Source organism: Fusarium phalaenopsidis, assembly GCF_050370095.1.
Source record: "Fusarium phalaenopsidis strain FUZ10S chromosome Unknown contig_32296, whole genome shotgun sequence".
Classification (NCBI taxonomy): Eukaryota; Fungi; Ascomycota; class Sordariomycetes; order Hypocreales; family Nectriaceae; genus Fusarium; species Fusarium phalaenopsidis.
Genome location: NW_028145408.1, coordinates 1,699,225 through 1,713,377, shown reverse-complemented (window position 1 = coordinate 1,713,377; position 14,153 = coordinate 1,699,225). Strand labels below are relative to the sequence as shown.

The window sequence follows — 14,153 nt, the reverse complement described above, 5'->3', positions numbered from 1 at the left end:
GGCGATTCCAGAGTCGGGGGAGGTCATGTCGGGGTGGAGATGAGTTATCTAAGGTGAGACCATGTAACATGAAGTTGAGCTCGTTCGGCATTTGCGAAGTGAGAGGGGGATGTGTCAGACCGTCATCCCCAGCTTCGCCGATTTCGGGGTCTCGGCAGAATTGAGGCCGGAGGCGCGTAGATTGCGGGAACTATGGCTGAATAGCGCTACCGGCATTGCATTTCTGGCTAAAGAGTACGGCCCGAGTTGGTGTTATTTGGGTTGAAGTGCTTTAAAGCCCGGGATGCTCACTAATAAGACCGAACGCGGATGGGGGCACAGCTGAAGGATTTGATGCCATTGGTGGGAGTGGACTGGAGAGACAGGCTTCCAAGGTTGACTATGAATACGAGATGCCATGATTGGACTGAGCATCAAGTTCCTCCCGAGTCCTCAGTCGAGATGAGCATCAGGCTGCAAGACGATGGAGTCGGAGCTGAGGGCCGGGGGAGAAAAAGGAAGCAAATGGTTCGTCGATCACTGGCATTCCCCCGCATTCCATGACCTCATCCCGGCACCCCAAAGATGTGTACTACTGCGAGTCGACCTGCGTGTAACCAAACAAAGATGGAGGTTTTTGAGGGGTACTCGCTCTTAACAGAACTTTGTAACTGGTCTTTTCTGTTTCTGTCATAGCATCGGCGTCTTTCAAAGTGCGGGCAGAATACCGTTGAGAATAACGTCGAGGCGCAAACTGTAATGAGTGGGAAGGGCAGGTCAGGCGGGCTCTCAGGGGAAAGAGAGGAGAATTCATCAGGCTCCTCAACAAGAAGAAGAGTCTCGAGCTTATTACGGTGTAGGATTCAGATATGGGGAATGGCGATGAAACATTTGAGCATGGGCCGGCCTCGGCTTTGTACTGAGTGAGTGAGAGTCGAAGTCGGCGTGGGCGAGAGTGGGATGGGCTTGTGGCGTATTCAGAGGCCCCTTTTCTGCGCGGTTAATCTTGATTGAGTTTGGCAGAATGAGAAGGGCCGTGAGAAAGAAGATAGATCCGTTCGATAGAGCAAAGTATAGCAAATGGCGAGTAATAATATCAGGTCATCTCTGTGAAGGCTTTTTTGGTTGAGGATCTAACAATGCCCCTCGCCAAAAAGAGGATGGGAGCTTGGACTCGTTTTGGGGCGTGGGCCGGGCCTTCAGAACCTCGAACGGCTGTGGCGATGATGGAATCCAATTGTACCTTGGCTTGTTTAGGCGCCGTTGCTGGTTGCTCCGGGGCCAAGGTCCAGGTCCCCACCCAAGCTCAGGTCGCTAACGTGCCGGCCCACTACACTCGAGTGTACCGTGGCGGCATCACCACCGAGTCCCAGCGCTGTTGACGGGTGCTACAGCGGCCGCGAGGTACCTCTCGAGTACATACATCATCCAGCTCATCTCTCTCAACCATCCATTCTAACCCAAGCTTCCTCTCTTCCCCCTCTCGCCCTGCTTCTCCTCCTTTCATCTCCTCCCTCCCTTGCCCTGTCCAGCTGTGTTGTTGTTTGCAAGAAAAACACGGGCAAAAACAAGCCCGCCGTCACCTCAAATACCCGACGCGCTGTACACTACTGTACTTCGGGTCCTGTCCGTCCGTCCACCCTCTCTCCCTGCCGCAAAAGCCCAACCCTGCTCACCTGTACTGTCGCCCGCAGATCCCCTTCATTCTCCATCAGCGGCACAGTGACGCAACCTCAACACCACTACCATCTCGATTCGATCACCTCGCCTTCGCACCCCCCGAGCGCCCCCAGCCACGCTTCGCTACTCCCGAAAATTCTTTCAATTGAGTTCGCGGGCCATCGATACAGCTTCATCTTCATCACCTATAGCTATTTTCTCTGCCCTTGCCCCCCTCTGGATACTCCCTTGAGAAGCTCCTTGCTAGGAAGCTCCGCTCTGTCTCGACGCGACCACCCTGGTCAACTGCATCAGATCATCACCCCCTCGAACTCGAACTTCCCCTCAGCAATCTCTCTCCTCTTGCGTCTTCAAACCGCAAAGACACAATGAGTTCCGAAGGCGAGCAGCAGACTCGCGACATCAAGAACCACCTTCTCTTTGAGATTGCTACTGAGGTAGCTCATCGAGGTCAGTCTCGTCTCGTCTCGTCTCGCGATCCTTACCAATCGTCCGTCCGTGCTCTCGCCTTCACATGCTAACCTGATTCTCGACCAGTTGGTGGTATCTACTCTGTCATCAAGTCCAAGGCCCCCGTCACAACAGCTGAATATGGCGAGCGATACACTCTCATCGGTCCTCTTAACCACCAATCGGTAGGTTACTGCTGATGCAGCGCAATTCCTCCCATCGCGCATCTGCTGACTGTGTTAGGCTGCTGTCGAGGTGGAAGAGATGGAGCCCACCAGCCCAGAGATTGCTGCCACCATGCAGTCCATGAAGGACCGGGGAATTGGCATCATCTACGGCCGCTGGCTGATCGAGGGCGCGCCTAGGGTTATCCTCATCGACACCAAGACCGCCTATAACCGGATGAATGAGTGGAAGTCGGATCTGTGGGAACTGGCCGGTATCCCTTCGCCACCCAACGACGACGAGACCAACGAGGCTATCGTTTTCGGTTATCTTGTCGCCTGGTTCCTGGGAGAGGTAAATTGATGGCGTCTTCCAATCTGGGCCAGATCTGCTAACCTTATTCCCACCTAGTTTGTCTGTCACGAGAGGAAGAAGGCTGTCATTGCTCACTTCCACGAGTGGCTTGCTGGTGTCGCCCTGCCTCTCTGCAAGAAGCGCCGCATTGATGTCACGACCATCTTCACCACACACGCCACCCTTCTCGGCCGATACCTCTGCGCCGGCTCCGTGGACTTTTACAACAACCTGCAGTACTTTGACGTCGACGCCGAGGCCGGCAAGCGTGGCATCTACCACCGATACTGCATTGAGAGAGCTGCCACTCACGCCTGCGATGTCTTCACCACCGTCTCTCACATCACCGCCTTCGAGTCTGAGCACTTGCTGAAGCGAAAGCCTGATGGCGTTCTGCCCAACGGTCTCAACGTCACCAAGTTCTCTGCCGTCCACGAATTCCAGAACCTCCACCAGCAGGCCAAGGAGAAGATCCACGACTTTGTCCGAGGTCATTTCTACGGCCACTATGACTTTGACCCCGACAACACCCTTTACCTCTTCACTGCAGGCCGTTACGAGTTCCGGAATAAGGGCGTTGACATGTTCATCGAGTCTCTGGCACGGCTGAACCACCGACTCAAGGCTGCAGGAAGTAAGGTGACCGTGGTGGCCTTCATCATCATGCCCGCCCAGACCACGTCTCTCACCGTGGAAGCGCTCAAGGGGCAGGCAGTCATCAAGTCCCTGAGGGATACGACGCACGTCATTGAGCAGAGCATTGGACGCCGCATCTTTGAGCGCTCGCTCAAGTGGCACGAGGGCGATCCCATGCCTGATGAGAAGGAGCTCATTTCTGCCCAGGACCGAGTCCTGCTTCGCCGCCGTCTCTTTGCCATGAAGCGCCACGGACTTCCTCCTATCGTCACCCATAACATGGTCAACGATCACGAGGATCCCGTCCTGAACCAGATCCGACGAGTCCAGCTCTTCAACCACCCTTCGGACCGAGTCAAGGTGGTGTTCCACCCCGAGTTCCTCAACTCGGCCAACCCAGTCCTTCCTCTCGACTACGACGACTTTGTGCGCGGTTGCCACTTGGGTGTCTTCTCGTCCTACTACGAGCCCTGGGGTTATACTCCTGCCGAGTGCACTGTGATGGGCGTTCCCAGCATCACCACAAACCTGTCAGGTTTCGGATGTTACATGGAGGAGCTTATTGAGAACTCCAGCGACTACGGTATCTACATTGTGGACCGACGCACCAAGGGCGTTGATGACTCTGTCAACCAGCTCACTTCGTTCATGTTCGACTTCTGTGGCAAGAGCCGTCGTCAGCGCATCAACCAGCGAAACCGAACCGAGCGACTCAGCGACCTTCTCGACTGGAAGCGAATGGGTATGGAGTATGTCAAGGCTCGGCAACTGGCTCTTCGCCGTGCCTACCCCAACTCGTTCAGCGGCGACGAGGAGGAGGACTTCATCCCTGGCGTGGAGCAGAAGATTTCGCGGCCATTCTCTGTGCCTGGCTCGCCCCGGGATCGGACTGGCATGATGACTCCTGGTGACTTTGCGAGCCTCCAGGAGGGCCGTGAAGGCCTGAGCACCGAGGACTATGTTGCCTGGAAGCTACCGTAAGTGACTGCATGATTACCGACTCGAATACTTGACTAACAATGTCTGTAGTGAGGAGGAGGACCCTGAGGAGTATCCCTTCCCTTTGACTCTCAGGACCAAGCAACCCGGCCCCCCTAGTCCTCTGGAAGGCGCAAGCGCCCCCGTGAACGGTAGCCAGTAGGGCGGGTTTTTCAGATTCGCCAGGGGCAGCAACGCCATGGACAACAGTTGAGGGAGAAGGTGATAGGGGAGGAAGAGGAGGGAGTTTGCATGGATGGGCAACATGTTTTACTAATTATTGTTACAGTAGCTCGTGGAGAGAGAGGGTGTGCGGTTGTTGGGAGACACTTGCATGTCATTACCGGTGTTGAGAGCACGCAGCACATGGGCATTGTCTTGATGCGTACCTTGCATTTTCCTTGTTGATTAGTTGAACCTTCCATAGGGAGCTCATTATTGAAGGCGTCGATACGCAGTATTTGTTTTTGTGATTACTTGAACCTGTTAAGTGCTTCATCATCAGAGAGACGACACGGATGATACTCGTAGTGTTTAGGGATTAGACTATGCATGTTGGAGGCATGTTATGGAGGAAACAAGATGCGAGTGATGGCTGTATCACCAAGCAGGAGACTCGGCTGAGACTCAGTCATGACACAAGGTATCGAGATAGCTTCGAGTCGAAGTGTCTCGATTCAGCTGCCACAAGGCTCGAAACTCGAAGCATAAGATGGTGTCCTACCCTCGTTACCACATGCCTGGGTTTCATGGTTGAGTGGACGTTGATGAGTTCCACAGGGACGGTTCCAGTCGAGTTACACCTGGCCTGGGTATTTGGCTTCAGAGAGAACGAAAGGGGAGTGTGGCACTTGCAAACCTCCAGACCAGAAGGATGTGTTGGCTGATGGCCTTTGGGTGACCCAGGAGTGTCAAACTCGGGGGGCAGAATGTTTGCTCCTGCTAAGTTGCAAGTTCGAAGTTCACACCAAATCCTATGGAGTCTGCCGAGTTCAATAGTCACATGGCCAGTCCAAGGCACCTCAAATGCACACACAATAGACAAGGAACGGATGGTTGGCTTTCCGATGACATCCCTGACTTGCATCTCCGAGACAAGATGCAGTAAATATCCGATGAGAAGGGACATGGTCAAGTCAAGTCTTGGCAAAGGGGTCAAGCAATGACGAAAGAGACCTTGGGCTGTCTTCTCCAACTTCAAGAGTAATATTAGACAAATGAAGTAAAGAGTCACCAGCCAGGCTTTACAGGGGACAGTTTGAGTAGTACGGATGCCAAATAGTCTCCATAGATGCCAATTATCCATATCCCCATAGACCCGGCCCCTCAGCCTGGATGGCAATCTCCTCATCATAGGATCCTCATGGCTACGAGATACAAGAGGAGTGTTTGATATTCCCAACAGTCCCTCACCGTTGGGGCATCTCCCCACTATTCAACAGCTTGAGTATATTAGGGAGTCGGATCATCTGCTGGGGAGTGTTCCAGTATCTCGTGTCCCAGCGGTGAAGATGACGAGAGTGACTCCTGTAATGATAGATATCTACATCCACGTACTATGAAGGGGCTTTCGGCAACCCACCGGGCCCCCGACGTCGGTCTGATGAGAAAACATTATTCCGATGGACGTCATCAAGATCTCGAAACCGCAATGACAGCAGCGGAAAGTCCACGAATAAGGGAGAGCACACGCAGATGATCTAGGGGCATGGCTGCATCGGAGAAAAGAACTGAAGATGGGGCTTGGCGGTTACGAATGAGAACTGTAGAGTTTAATGCTTCGGGCCTGACAAATATCACCGCCTCTTCAGCTCTTCAGCTCTACTTCTAACCTGATACCGTTCTCCATCTCGTCATCTAGGATGTTGCTTGCCACGACAGTTGGTCCAAAGCTTCGGATCCGATCGATGAAACTCTACCCCTCACTGATGTCCCGGGATATAGCTTCGAGGATGACATCTTGTAGTCTTTTCGCAGAGTGTACTGTGCAACTCAAGCTGTAACCCGTCATCTCGGGACATGTCCCAATGAGGTCGTTTCGAGTAGAGTATGACCCCCGTCCGAAGGATTTTACTCTCACCGATAAGGATCTAGAACCTGTCACTCGGACTAACACGAGCTTGAAGATCCCTGATGCCCATCATGACGCACGTCAGGTAAGGTAGGATTCGTGTGAATGTATCTCGCAGGAGGTTTAATATTCGTCAGCTAATATATCTGACAACAAGGCATAAGACGGGCGCATTATACCTGTTTGTAGATCAGTTTGACTCGCGTAGCCTATGAGAGGTCGCTCAAATCTCCCCCAGACTAGGATCGCCAGCCACCCCATGCGGCGACCGTCGTGTAGATTGCTTACGCACGTGCCGTCGTCGAGGAAAGGAGTGAGTATCTCACAGTGCATTGCTGTTTTGAGTAGGATGGTCGATTTTTGGTGTCTAGTGGCAGTGGTTTCATGATGGATCACGTTTCACTCTCCCTACATGAAGCTCTCGTGTTCTCGTTCTTCTCATCTTGTCTTGTCCCTTTGATCCGATGTGATAGATTCTGGTTGCTCTGGAGTCACAAGCCACACGCGGCATTCACTCAGGTCTCAGCCAGGGGTTTGACTCTGTTGTTCAGCCACTGCAGGGCAAGAAAGTAGCGAGCACAGTATACGAGGAGCCTGTTCTCCTTGATCCATAGAAACGAAATGAGCTCCCACGGACTAGCGCCGACGGCCCCACGGATCGCACGAGGGGACGTCATGGATGTACACGGTATCCGTTGAAAGCGCAGGTACCCGTGATGGGGGAATTTGCTTTGCTTCTGCAGAAACGCCTCCGGGGACTGCCGTTGGATGTTGTCGTGGCGTGATGGAAGTTGATTGCTTTTCCAGGTACATGGACAAGAGCATGGACAGGAGCATGGACAACTTCAGTCCATGTCAGAGCACGAGGCTTAAGCCCTTTTGAAGTCATTGATGGGATCAGACTCAATTGGGTCATTCAATTGAACTGAGTCGACATCAAACATTCTCGAAGAATCAACCAAGACACTAATTCCAATCTCTTTAATGAATGGGGACCAAAAAAGGAAGAGCAGAGACATACATAAAATCAACAACGCGCCTACGGACGCAGACAGACGCGATCAACCGCGTTCAAGACCCACGTTTATGCATGCATCAATTGCCTCAGATGCGAAAAACAACGGCACTAAAGAAGGCCCCGGCTGTTAATTCAGGTCCGCGCAAAAAGAAAGGAAATTCTCCCATGTGGGCTTACAGTAACTTAGGTAGTTAAACCTCCGTGATGAGTGACAGGTTGACCCCACTGCAATTCAACCTCTCGTCTATCGGCCCCTGAAACCGAGTGACAAGTCCGTCCCTGCGTATGCCAAAGCGTCACTCACTACGAGGCAGATTCACTCGACTGCCTGCTCCTGCACTGACTGTCCGCCTGCACCGTTTGCGTGGCTGAACGGCGGCGATTGGATTCAGCAAGGGCAGATCTCAATAACGAGTGACGCCCATGACGGACGGGAACAGGGGTAGTCTCTTAGCTCCAGGGGAAGTTTGTGTGTCTGTGATGGAGCTGCGTTGTGGCTTACGGGGTATAGTACGTACTTCTCACAGTAGCACTCGCCAGAGCGTCACGTCGATCAAGTGTCTGTGTCTGTCTGTCAATCAATGTCAATCAATTCACTTGGTAAACTCAAATAGTCATTCATCTCTAGACGCAAATCATAACCTACGCGGCATATTACATTAACTCGTGACATTCTCCTCCGACCCTAGCCCAGCCAATTCATTTCCTCCCTCCTTCCCAATCCGGCAAGTACTTTGCCTCTACCTCCCAGCCACGCACGTTTCTCTCCCAAACCACGTGTATCCTGTCTGTATCTCTTCACTTACACCTTTGACGTACACCGAATGAGCCGCGTCGGATCATCACCGCAACAACAGAGCATGATCCCTGGAGCACAGATCAGCAAACGGACTAGATAATGCCATTCAGGAGTTGAGAGGATTGACTGTAGTGACGTGACCGAAAGGAGTGAAAGTCTTGTCACTCTACCACGGAACTTGACCGCAATCCATCTTGTCCTCTGACCGACTCTTCCACATTCTAGAATGCCTAACCACAGCCCTAGAGATCCCGCGCTGTGGCTGTGGCTACAAACTTTCCCCCAGACTCAGGCACTTGAGAGCCGAGCTAGCTCACCGCATCCATCACATCACATCACCAAACCCCTTCTGGGAGCCTCAAAGCCACAAGCCACAGCTCTTGTTCACTTCCCGTTGCCTGGTTCCATTTAATAGGTACATTTCGATCATGTCACAGAGTGCGCCAGAGTAAACTTTCAGATGAGAGCAACAAGCAAATCATGTCTGCCGTGTTTGTATTTCATGACAATATTTCAAACCCCCTCCACAAGTGAAGGAAAAGAATGAATGCCTTGCCCCCTTCGCCTGCCGTCCTTTTGCGGTCAGGGCTCATTAACAATTTATCTAGAAATCAAAGTCAAAAGGCCTGTCCAAGGCCGTCGATGCTTGCAAAGCATATGAGTGTGGTTGTCCCAATACCAAAAAACGCCTTCTCTTTCCAGTATGCAATGCAATCCTGCATGCTTTACGGTAAACGCCATTATCTCCTTTTGCTTGCCAGCATGTGTACACTTCCCAGAAAACAATCATGAATGCGCCGATTCCCCTCTCCTAAGGGCCATTGAGTGGAAAGTAAGGTGGTACAAAGAAAAAACACAAATGAGAAAACGGTGGAAACCTCTATCGCGGCTCCGATTAATGTGGCCCAGGTCATAAAGTCGTAATACAAAAGCTCAAGGCATGTTGTCTCTTCATGCCCTGACGCTGCGTCGTCGCGCCGCTGCCTCAAGTCCCCGCCTTAGGCGGCTTCGGGTACTATTGGGCGTCATTGGTGATGCGGGCTCCGACATGGGTGACATGGGCGACATCGGTGCTGTCGAGGTCCTCCGTTGCGCAGTCTTCATAATCTCGTGGTATGTAGGCGCCTTGTTGAGGATAGGTGTGGGAGCAGACTGCTGCGAGTCCGAGTCGGTTGCTGTTGGTTCCTCTCGGACCTGCTCCATGTGAAACGTAGGCGTGAAGAGGGAGAGGTTGTCCCTCGATAATGTGGCATGGTGGGTATTGAGCGAAGGTCGGCTGCGCTTCTTGACCAAGCTCAGTGTCCGCTTGAACATGCCTGTCGGTGTCTTGGGTGTCTTGGGTCGATCGTTCTGGTCGTCCTTGGTCTCGGGTTCCGACTTGATGGCAAAAGGATCAATGCTAAGGAACTCGGGCCTCTGCTTCTCCAGGCGGCTGCTCCCCATGCTACTTGTCCGGGGAGGGTGCAGGATAGTGCCAGAGGAAGTGGTGCAGAGAGACATGCGGCGGTCCAGGACGGGAAGTGTCGATGTCCTGCGAAGACGGCTGGGAGGTCTAGACGAAGACGAGAGTCGTGATGAAGGTCGCGAGGAAGAGGCTTCGCTAGCGCTAGAGCTGGGAGACACTGATCGCCGGGGGAGGTGGATCATGGAAGGCTTTCCAGAGTAGACAACAGACACAACTCGGGCTGTGTCTTCATGGCTACCCCTTCGCTTAGATGAGGACCGGGATTCGTCGCTACCAGAGTCGAATTCGAAATCGGAAAAGTCATCGGCGGAGGAAGAGGCATCCTCCTCGGAAGAGAGGTAGACAGCATGAGGGGCGGATTGAGTGGTGAAGGGTGGCTGCTCCCCAGGAGTCAGCTTGAGAAGGCCGTCCAAGACCCTGGAAGCTCTCAGAGAGCTCTTGGCGGGCAGAGCTGGAGCTCCTCCAGCGGAAACACTTCGTTGTGTAGGAATCATGGTGGTGGGAGTAGACTCGGGAGAAGATTCGTCGGCGTCGGCAGATGGGGAATAGATGGGAGGCTCGACGGATAGGGCTTCTATTTGAGCTCGAGACTGTGAATGCTGGGCACCCCGCTGGGCGAGGCTAGTATCAAGCTTGGGAGCATCAAGCTCCCTCTGAGGAGGATGTTGCGTCACTCGAGACATTGCGGATATGGTTCGGTAGTGATGGAATATTGGATTCCCCTAGGAAAAAAGAGGTGGATATGCCCTTGAACAATAACACAAAGGGCGGGGTGGGAATCCAAGGATGTAATGTAAAAGGGAGGAAACCAGCAGCCGAGACCTTGACAACCCGAGGGGCCGCGAGAACAGGTCTGGTCGGGTTGGGTCTCTCTCGAGGGTTCGTGGTCAGCAGGTCGAGGACTGCGGTCGTGGATGTGGCCGGTAGCGGTCGTTGGGCGTCTGTAGAACTGAAACAAGGCTTGAGAGACACCGAAGGGACCCAAAACCAGACAAATGAGACGGAAGCGGAAAAGGAAGTTGCAAAGAATGACTGTTTCAAGGGCGGTTATACGGTAGTTCGTCCGAGAGGAGGGAGAGTTTCGAAAAGGAAGGGAAAAAAGAAAATCGATAGTCTATTCCCGCAGTTCTAGACAAGAGGGTGAAAAATCCATGAGGGAGAGGAAGAGAGGAGAGACAAGGCAGGCGGCTGGGGGAGAGGGCATCCATTAATATGAACCTACGGCGAGTCTTTCTTTGGTGGATGTGGATGGGAGTCGAGTCCCTGAGACCAACCAAGGTTTAGACCCCCCAGCCCTGGGGCCTTGGGGGGGCCCTGGCTGCAGAGAGTGGAGAAGAAGACATGGGCAAGTTGAAGGTGGGCTCCTCTTGCCCACAGTAGTAGCCACATTCTGGTACGAGTACCGCCGTGTGAGTTGAGCTTCATGTCGCACTGGGTACATGTGCTTCTTTATGGCCCCTGCCCGCACAGCTCAGGTTCGAGTGGCAGGGGCGCTTCTTGGTGGCAGGGGTCCATGCTTGGGAGAAAAGCGCAAGGGCGGGCTCACAGGGGTCCTGCGCTTCCTTTCCTTCCACTCTCTTGCTTCCATCGTCAAGCCAGTATCCATACTCTGTTAAAGTCGTTGAGAAAGAGGCAATAGCATTTCTTATCTTGACGTGAATGGTATTCAGCTGGGCTAGAGTAATCAGGGGTAGAACAATGAATGACCTGAATTGGTCCAACGCCGGCGTCAGGAGTTCAAACGGGGAGAAAAAAAAACCCAAGTGCCTGGTTCAAACGGCCCAACAGCAGCCGCCACGAGACACACACTCTTCACTCTCATCACTCTCAGCTCAAGCCACTCACAGACCAGATAGACAGGGGAGGAGAGAGCATCTGCGTGGGAGGTTTGGTTTTCTGTAACCTCCACCCCAAAGGACCTGAGCCAGCCTTGGCAACGGACCCAGGTGCGTGCGCTGCTGCTGCGTCCATGTATGCAGGCGGTGGCTTTTCTCTCGTTGGCTTCAAGAGCCGTTTCATCTAAGAACATCACACGCCCCCGCGCGTGTGTGCGTGCGTTCCAAGACATTTCATTCATTCAAATCCTTCAACTCGATGCACGTCAAGAGTTGCGATGCTGTCTATCTCTCTCGGACTCTGATCGTTCCAGTCAGAGGCGCGTTCCAGATCTGCATGAGATGCGTTACTGTCCGAGATCCGTGTCATTGTCAGAGGATCAGTTAGTACGCAAAAAGAGAGGATTATCAGCGGGAATGTCAGACTCTGGTGCCGCAAGGCGTGTTATGCTGTGTACATGGTGTAGATGGATGATGGATGATCCCTTTTGATCCGTTTCCAGGAACCACACGGCAAATCATGGCGGAGACCCGGAACGTCCATGTGCCGTCTTCGTCCACGCGGCGGCCGTGATGTTGAGCGCCCAGATGATGATGGTGTATTATTGTATCTGTCCATCAGATGTACATTTTACAGCACATGACGACCATAGTAGGATCGAGTATCCCACTGTACAGCCACCGAGTAGCATAGTCATCCGCATGCACAATAGCTTATCCAACCCAGAGTCTTGCGAGTTCAACACCAACCTCGTGGCTTCTCTGCAATACCATTGGGCTATTTGCAGTTCTCTTCCCAACTTCGCCTCCCTTCTGGGTCTTGGTGTGCTGTCTGCTCTCGTCATTGTTGCCCAGCGTCGTCATCCGCCAACATCATCAAGTGTAATCCCTGGTTTAACCCAGCCTCCTTATTGTCCCCAGCTTTTTTTTGCTCTCGGCAACGGCGATACACACTGTTTGATTTCGTGCATCCCAACGTTGTCGATTCCCATCCCTCTCCCCATCCTCATCCATCCTCCAACCTCCAAGGGTCCCGGGAAGGCCAAGGTCAAGGTCCAGGGCCGGGTTGCCGCCGCCCACTGGCCCGACGGACGGCATCGACCAACACAACGACAACACCTCTTGTGTGTGCTGTGCGCTAGCTCTCCACCAAGGATGCTTGACATCATTCCCCCCCTGGACTCCAGCCTGAGGCTGCCTAGCTGCTTGCTTCGCTCTTCCTCTTTCCCCTCCAAGAGACGGACCGGCCAAGCGTGCGTCTGCAAATGGATATGAAGATGTGCTTGATTGGGCGCGATCTGGGGCTTTGGAGGGTCTCGATGGAGTTTTTCTCCTCGACACGGACAGCAGCCGGAGGAGCGAGCATGCAGAAGCAGCAGCATCGTCGTGATGCCGCAACCCAACCCACTCACCCACGGACTGTCCTGATTAAAAAGGTCGGGGATTCCTTGACGGCAGACACACGGACAAGAGGATTTGTTCGTGCTCCCTCTCGACACCGCTTCCTCGCCGGAACCCGTCGATGATCTGCAGAGCGACAGGTGCTCTCAAGGGGATGTTCCCTGGGGTCAAGCGGCGGAATGAGTCCAGAAGGGGGGAGACCCGGTCACTTTTTTTTTCCTCTTCGCTTTCGCAATCTACAGGTACGGGCGGTGACACATCAAACATGGCCAAACGAGGAATTACACATTTTCTGACACCGCAATCAATCTCGGATGGAGATGACAATCCGGGGTGGCAAACCCAACCCGTCAATTCTCAATGATCTTCAATGTCAGAGTCTGGAATAAACAAGCACAAATCTCGGTTGCCTTGCCGCCGTAAAAAGTCGGTCGCATATTCGGTCGACAGACCTATTGGAGGTTACCGTGGCAAGCAGGCACAAGAGCTGAAAGTAAGAGAAGGGGTTCTTGTTGGGCTTGGGTGATTGTGTGCCTTGTGCCTCGTACCTGTCTGTGCCTGGCCTGGAACTCTGCGACCGCCTATTCTCGCGTATCACGGCTTGCCATCCATTCAAAATCCCTTGATCCATCCATCTTCAAGCCCACACACACATTGGAAATGCAGCAGCAGGGCTACGCTTGAGAAGCTGCAGCACGCACTTATACACGACCCTCCCAAACCCATCCGCCGACCTGTTGTGTGTGTTGTCGTCGGCTGGCGCCTTTGCCGGTGTCATGATACTAAACAAGAGATGGAAGCCACCAGAATGGATTTGGATGCATCGCTGCTCACCTTCTTCCAGCTCCAGCTTAGAACGTGGGCGCCAACCTGATCTTCAATCCATTCCTGGCATCGCCTCGCATTGCGCCCCCGCTGAGTACTCCATCTTCGTGCCGTGCCAAAGAGCGTCCGCTTCAACCTGGCCAAGGCACGACGTTGCATGTGCCGAGTGCAACTTTTTTTTTATTCCCTCTTGATCTGCCTCTTTCTTCTGCGCCAACTTCGGCCAGCTCAGCAAGCGGAGTCCTCTAAAGGGCACTGGCGTGTAAATCCTCGCGTGCTCAGTCAGGGCACGATGCGATGCAACAGTACATCACCATCTCTTTCTGTACCTACGTGGGCAGACGCAGGCACGCTGCGACTTAGGGTCTGCAACTGCAACGGCACAGCTCTCGTCCTTGAGGAATATCGGCCCTGAACTGGACTTGGACTGGGCTCGGCACAGCACAGCACAGGCACGACGTGAGATGTGAGGCCCCTCGTGTATACTCTCTGCTGCA

At 53.3% G+C, this 14,153-nt stretch overlaps 2 protein-coding genes across 2 annotated transcripts; one reads left to right on the top strand and one right to left on the bottom strand.

The window, feature by feature from the left end:
* Positions 1-2,027: 2,027 nt before the first annotated feature.
* Positions 2,028-4,405, top strand: LRP88_06105 (glycogen synthase; the record flags this gene model as incomplete). Its single annotated transcript, XM_083242645.1, has 5 exons — positions 2,028-2,109; positions 2,197-2,294; positions 2,353-2,628; positions 2,686-4,241; positions 4,294-4,405. 5 exons carry the CDS (start codon positions 2,028-2,030, stop codon positions 4,403-4,405), a joined length of 2,124 nt encoding a protein of 707 aa, XP_083101581.1.
* A 4,676-nt stretch (positions 4,406-9,081) lies between these two features.
* On the bottom strand, positions 9,082-10,278 carry LRP88_06104 (uncharacterized protein; the record flags this gene model as incomplete). The annotated part of the gene is made up of 1 exon (XM_083242644.1): positions 9,082-10,278. One exon carries the CDS (start codon positions 10,276-10,278, stop codon positions 9,082-9,084), a length of 1,197 nt encoding a protein of 398 aa, XP_083101580.1.
* Between the last annotated feature and the right edge of the window lie 3,875 nt (positions 10,279-14,153).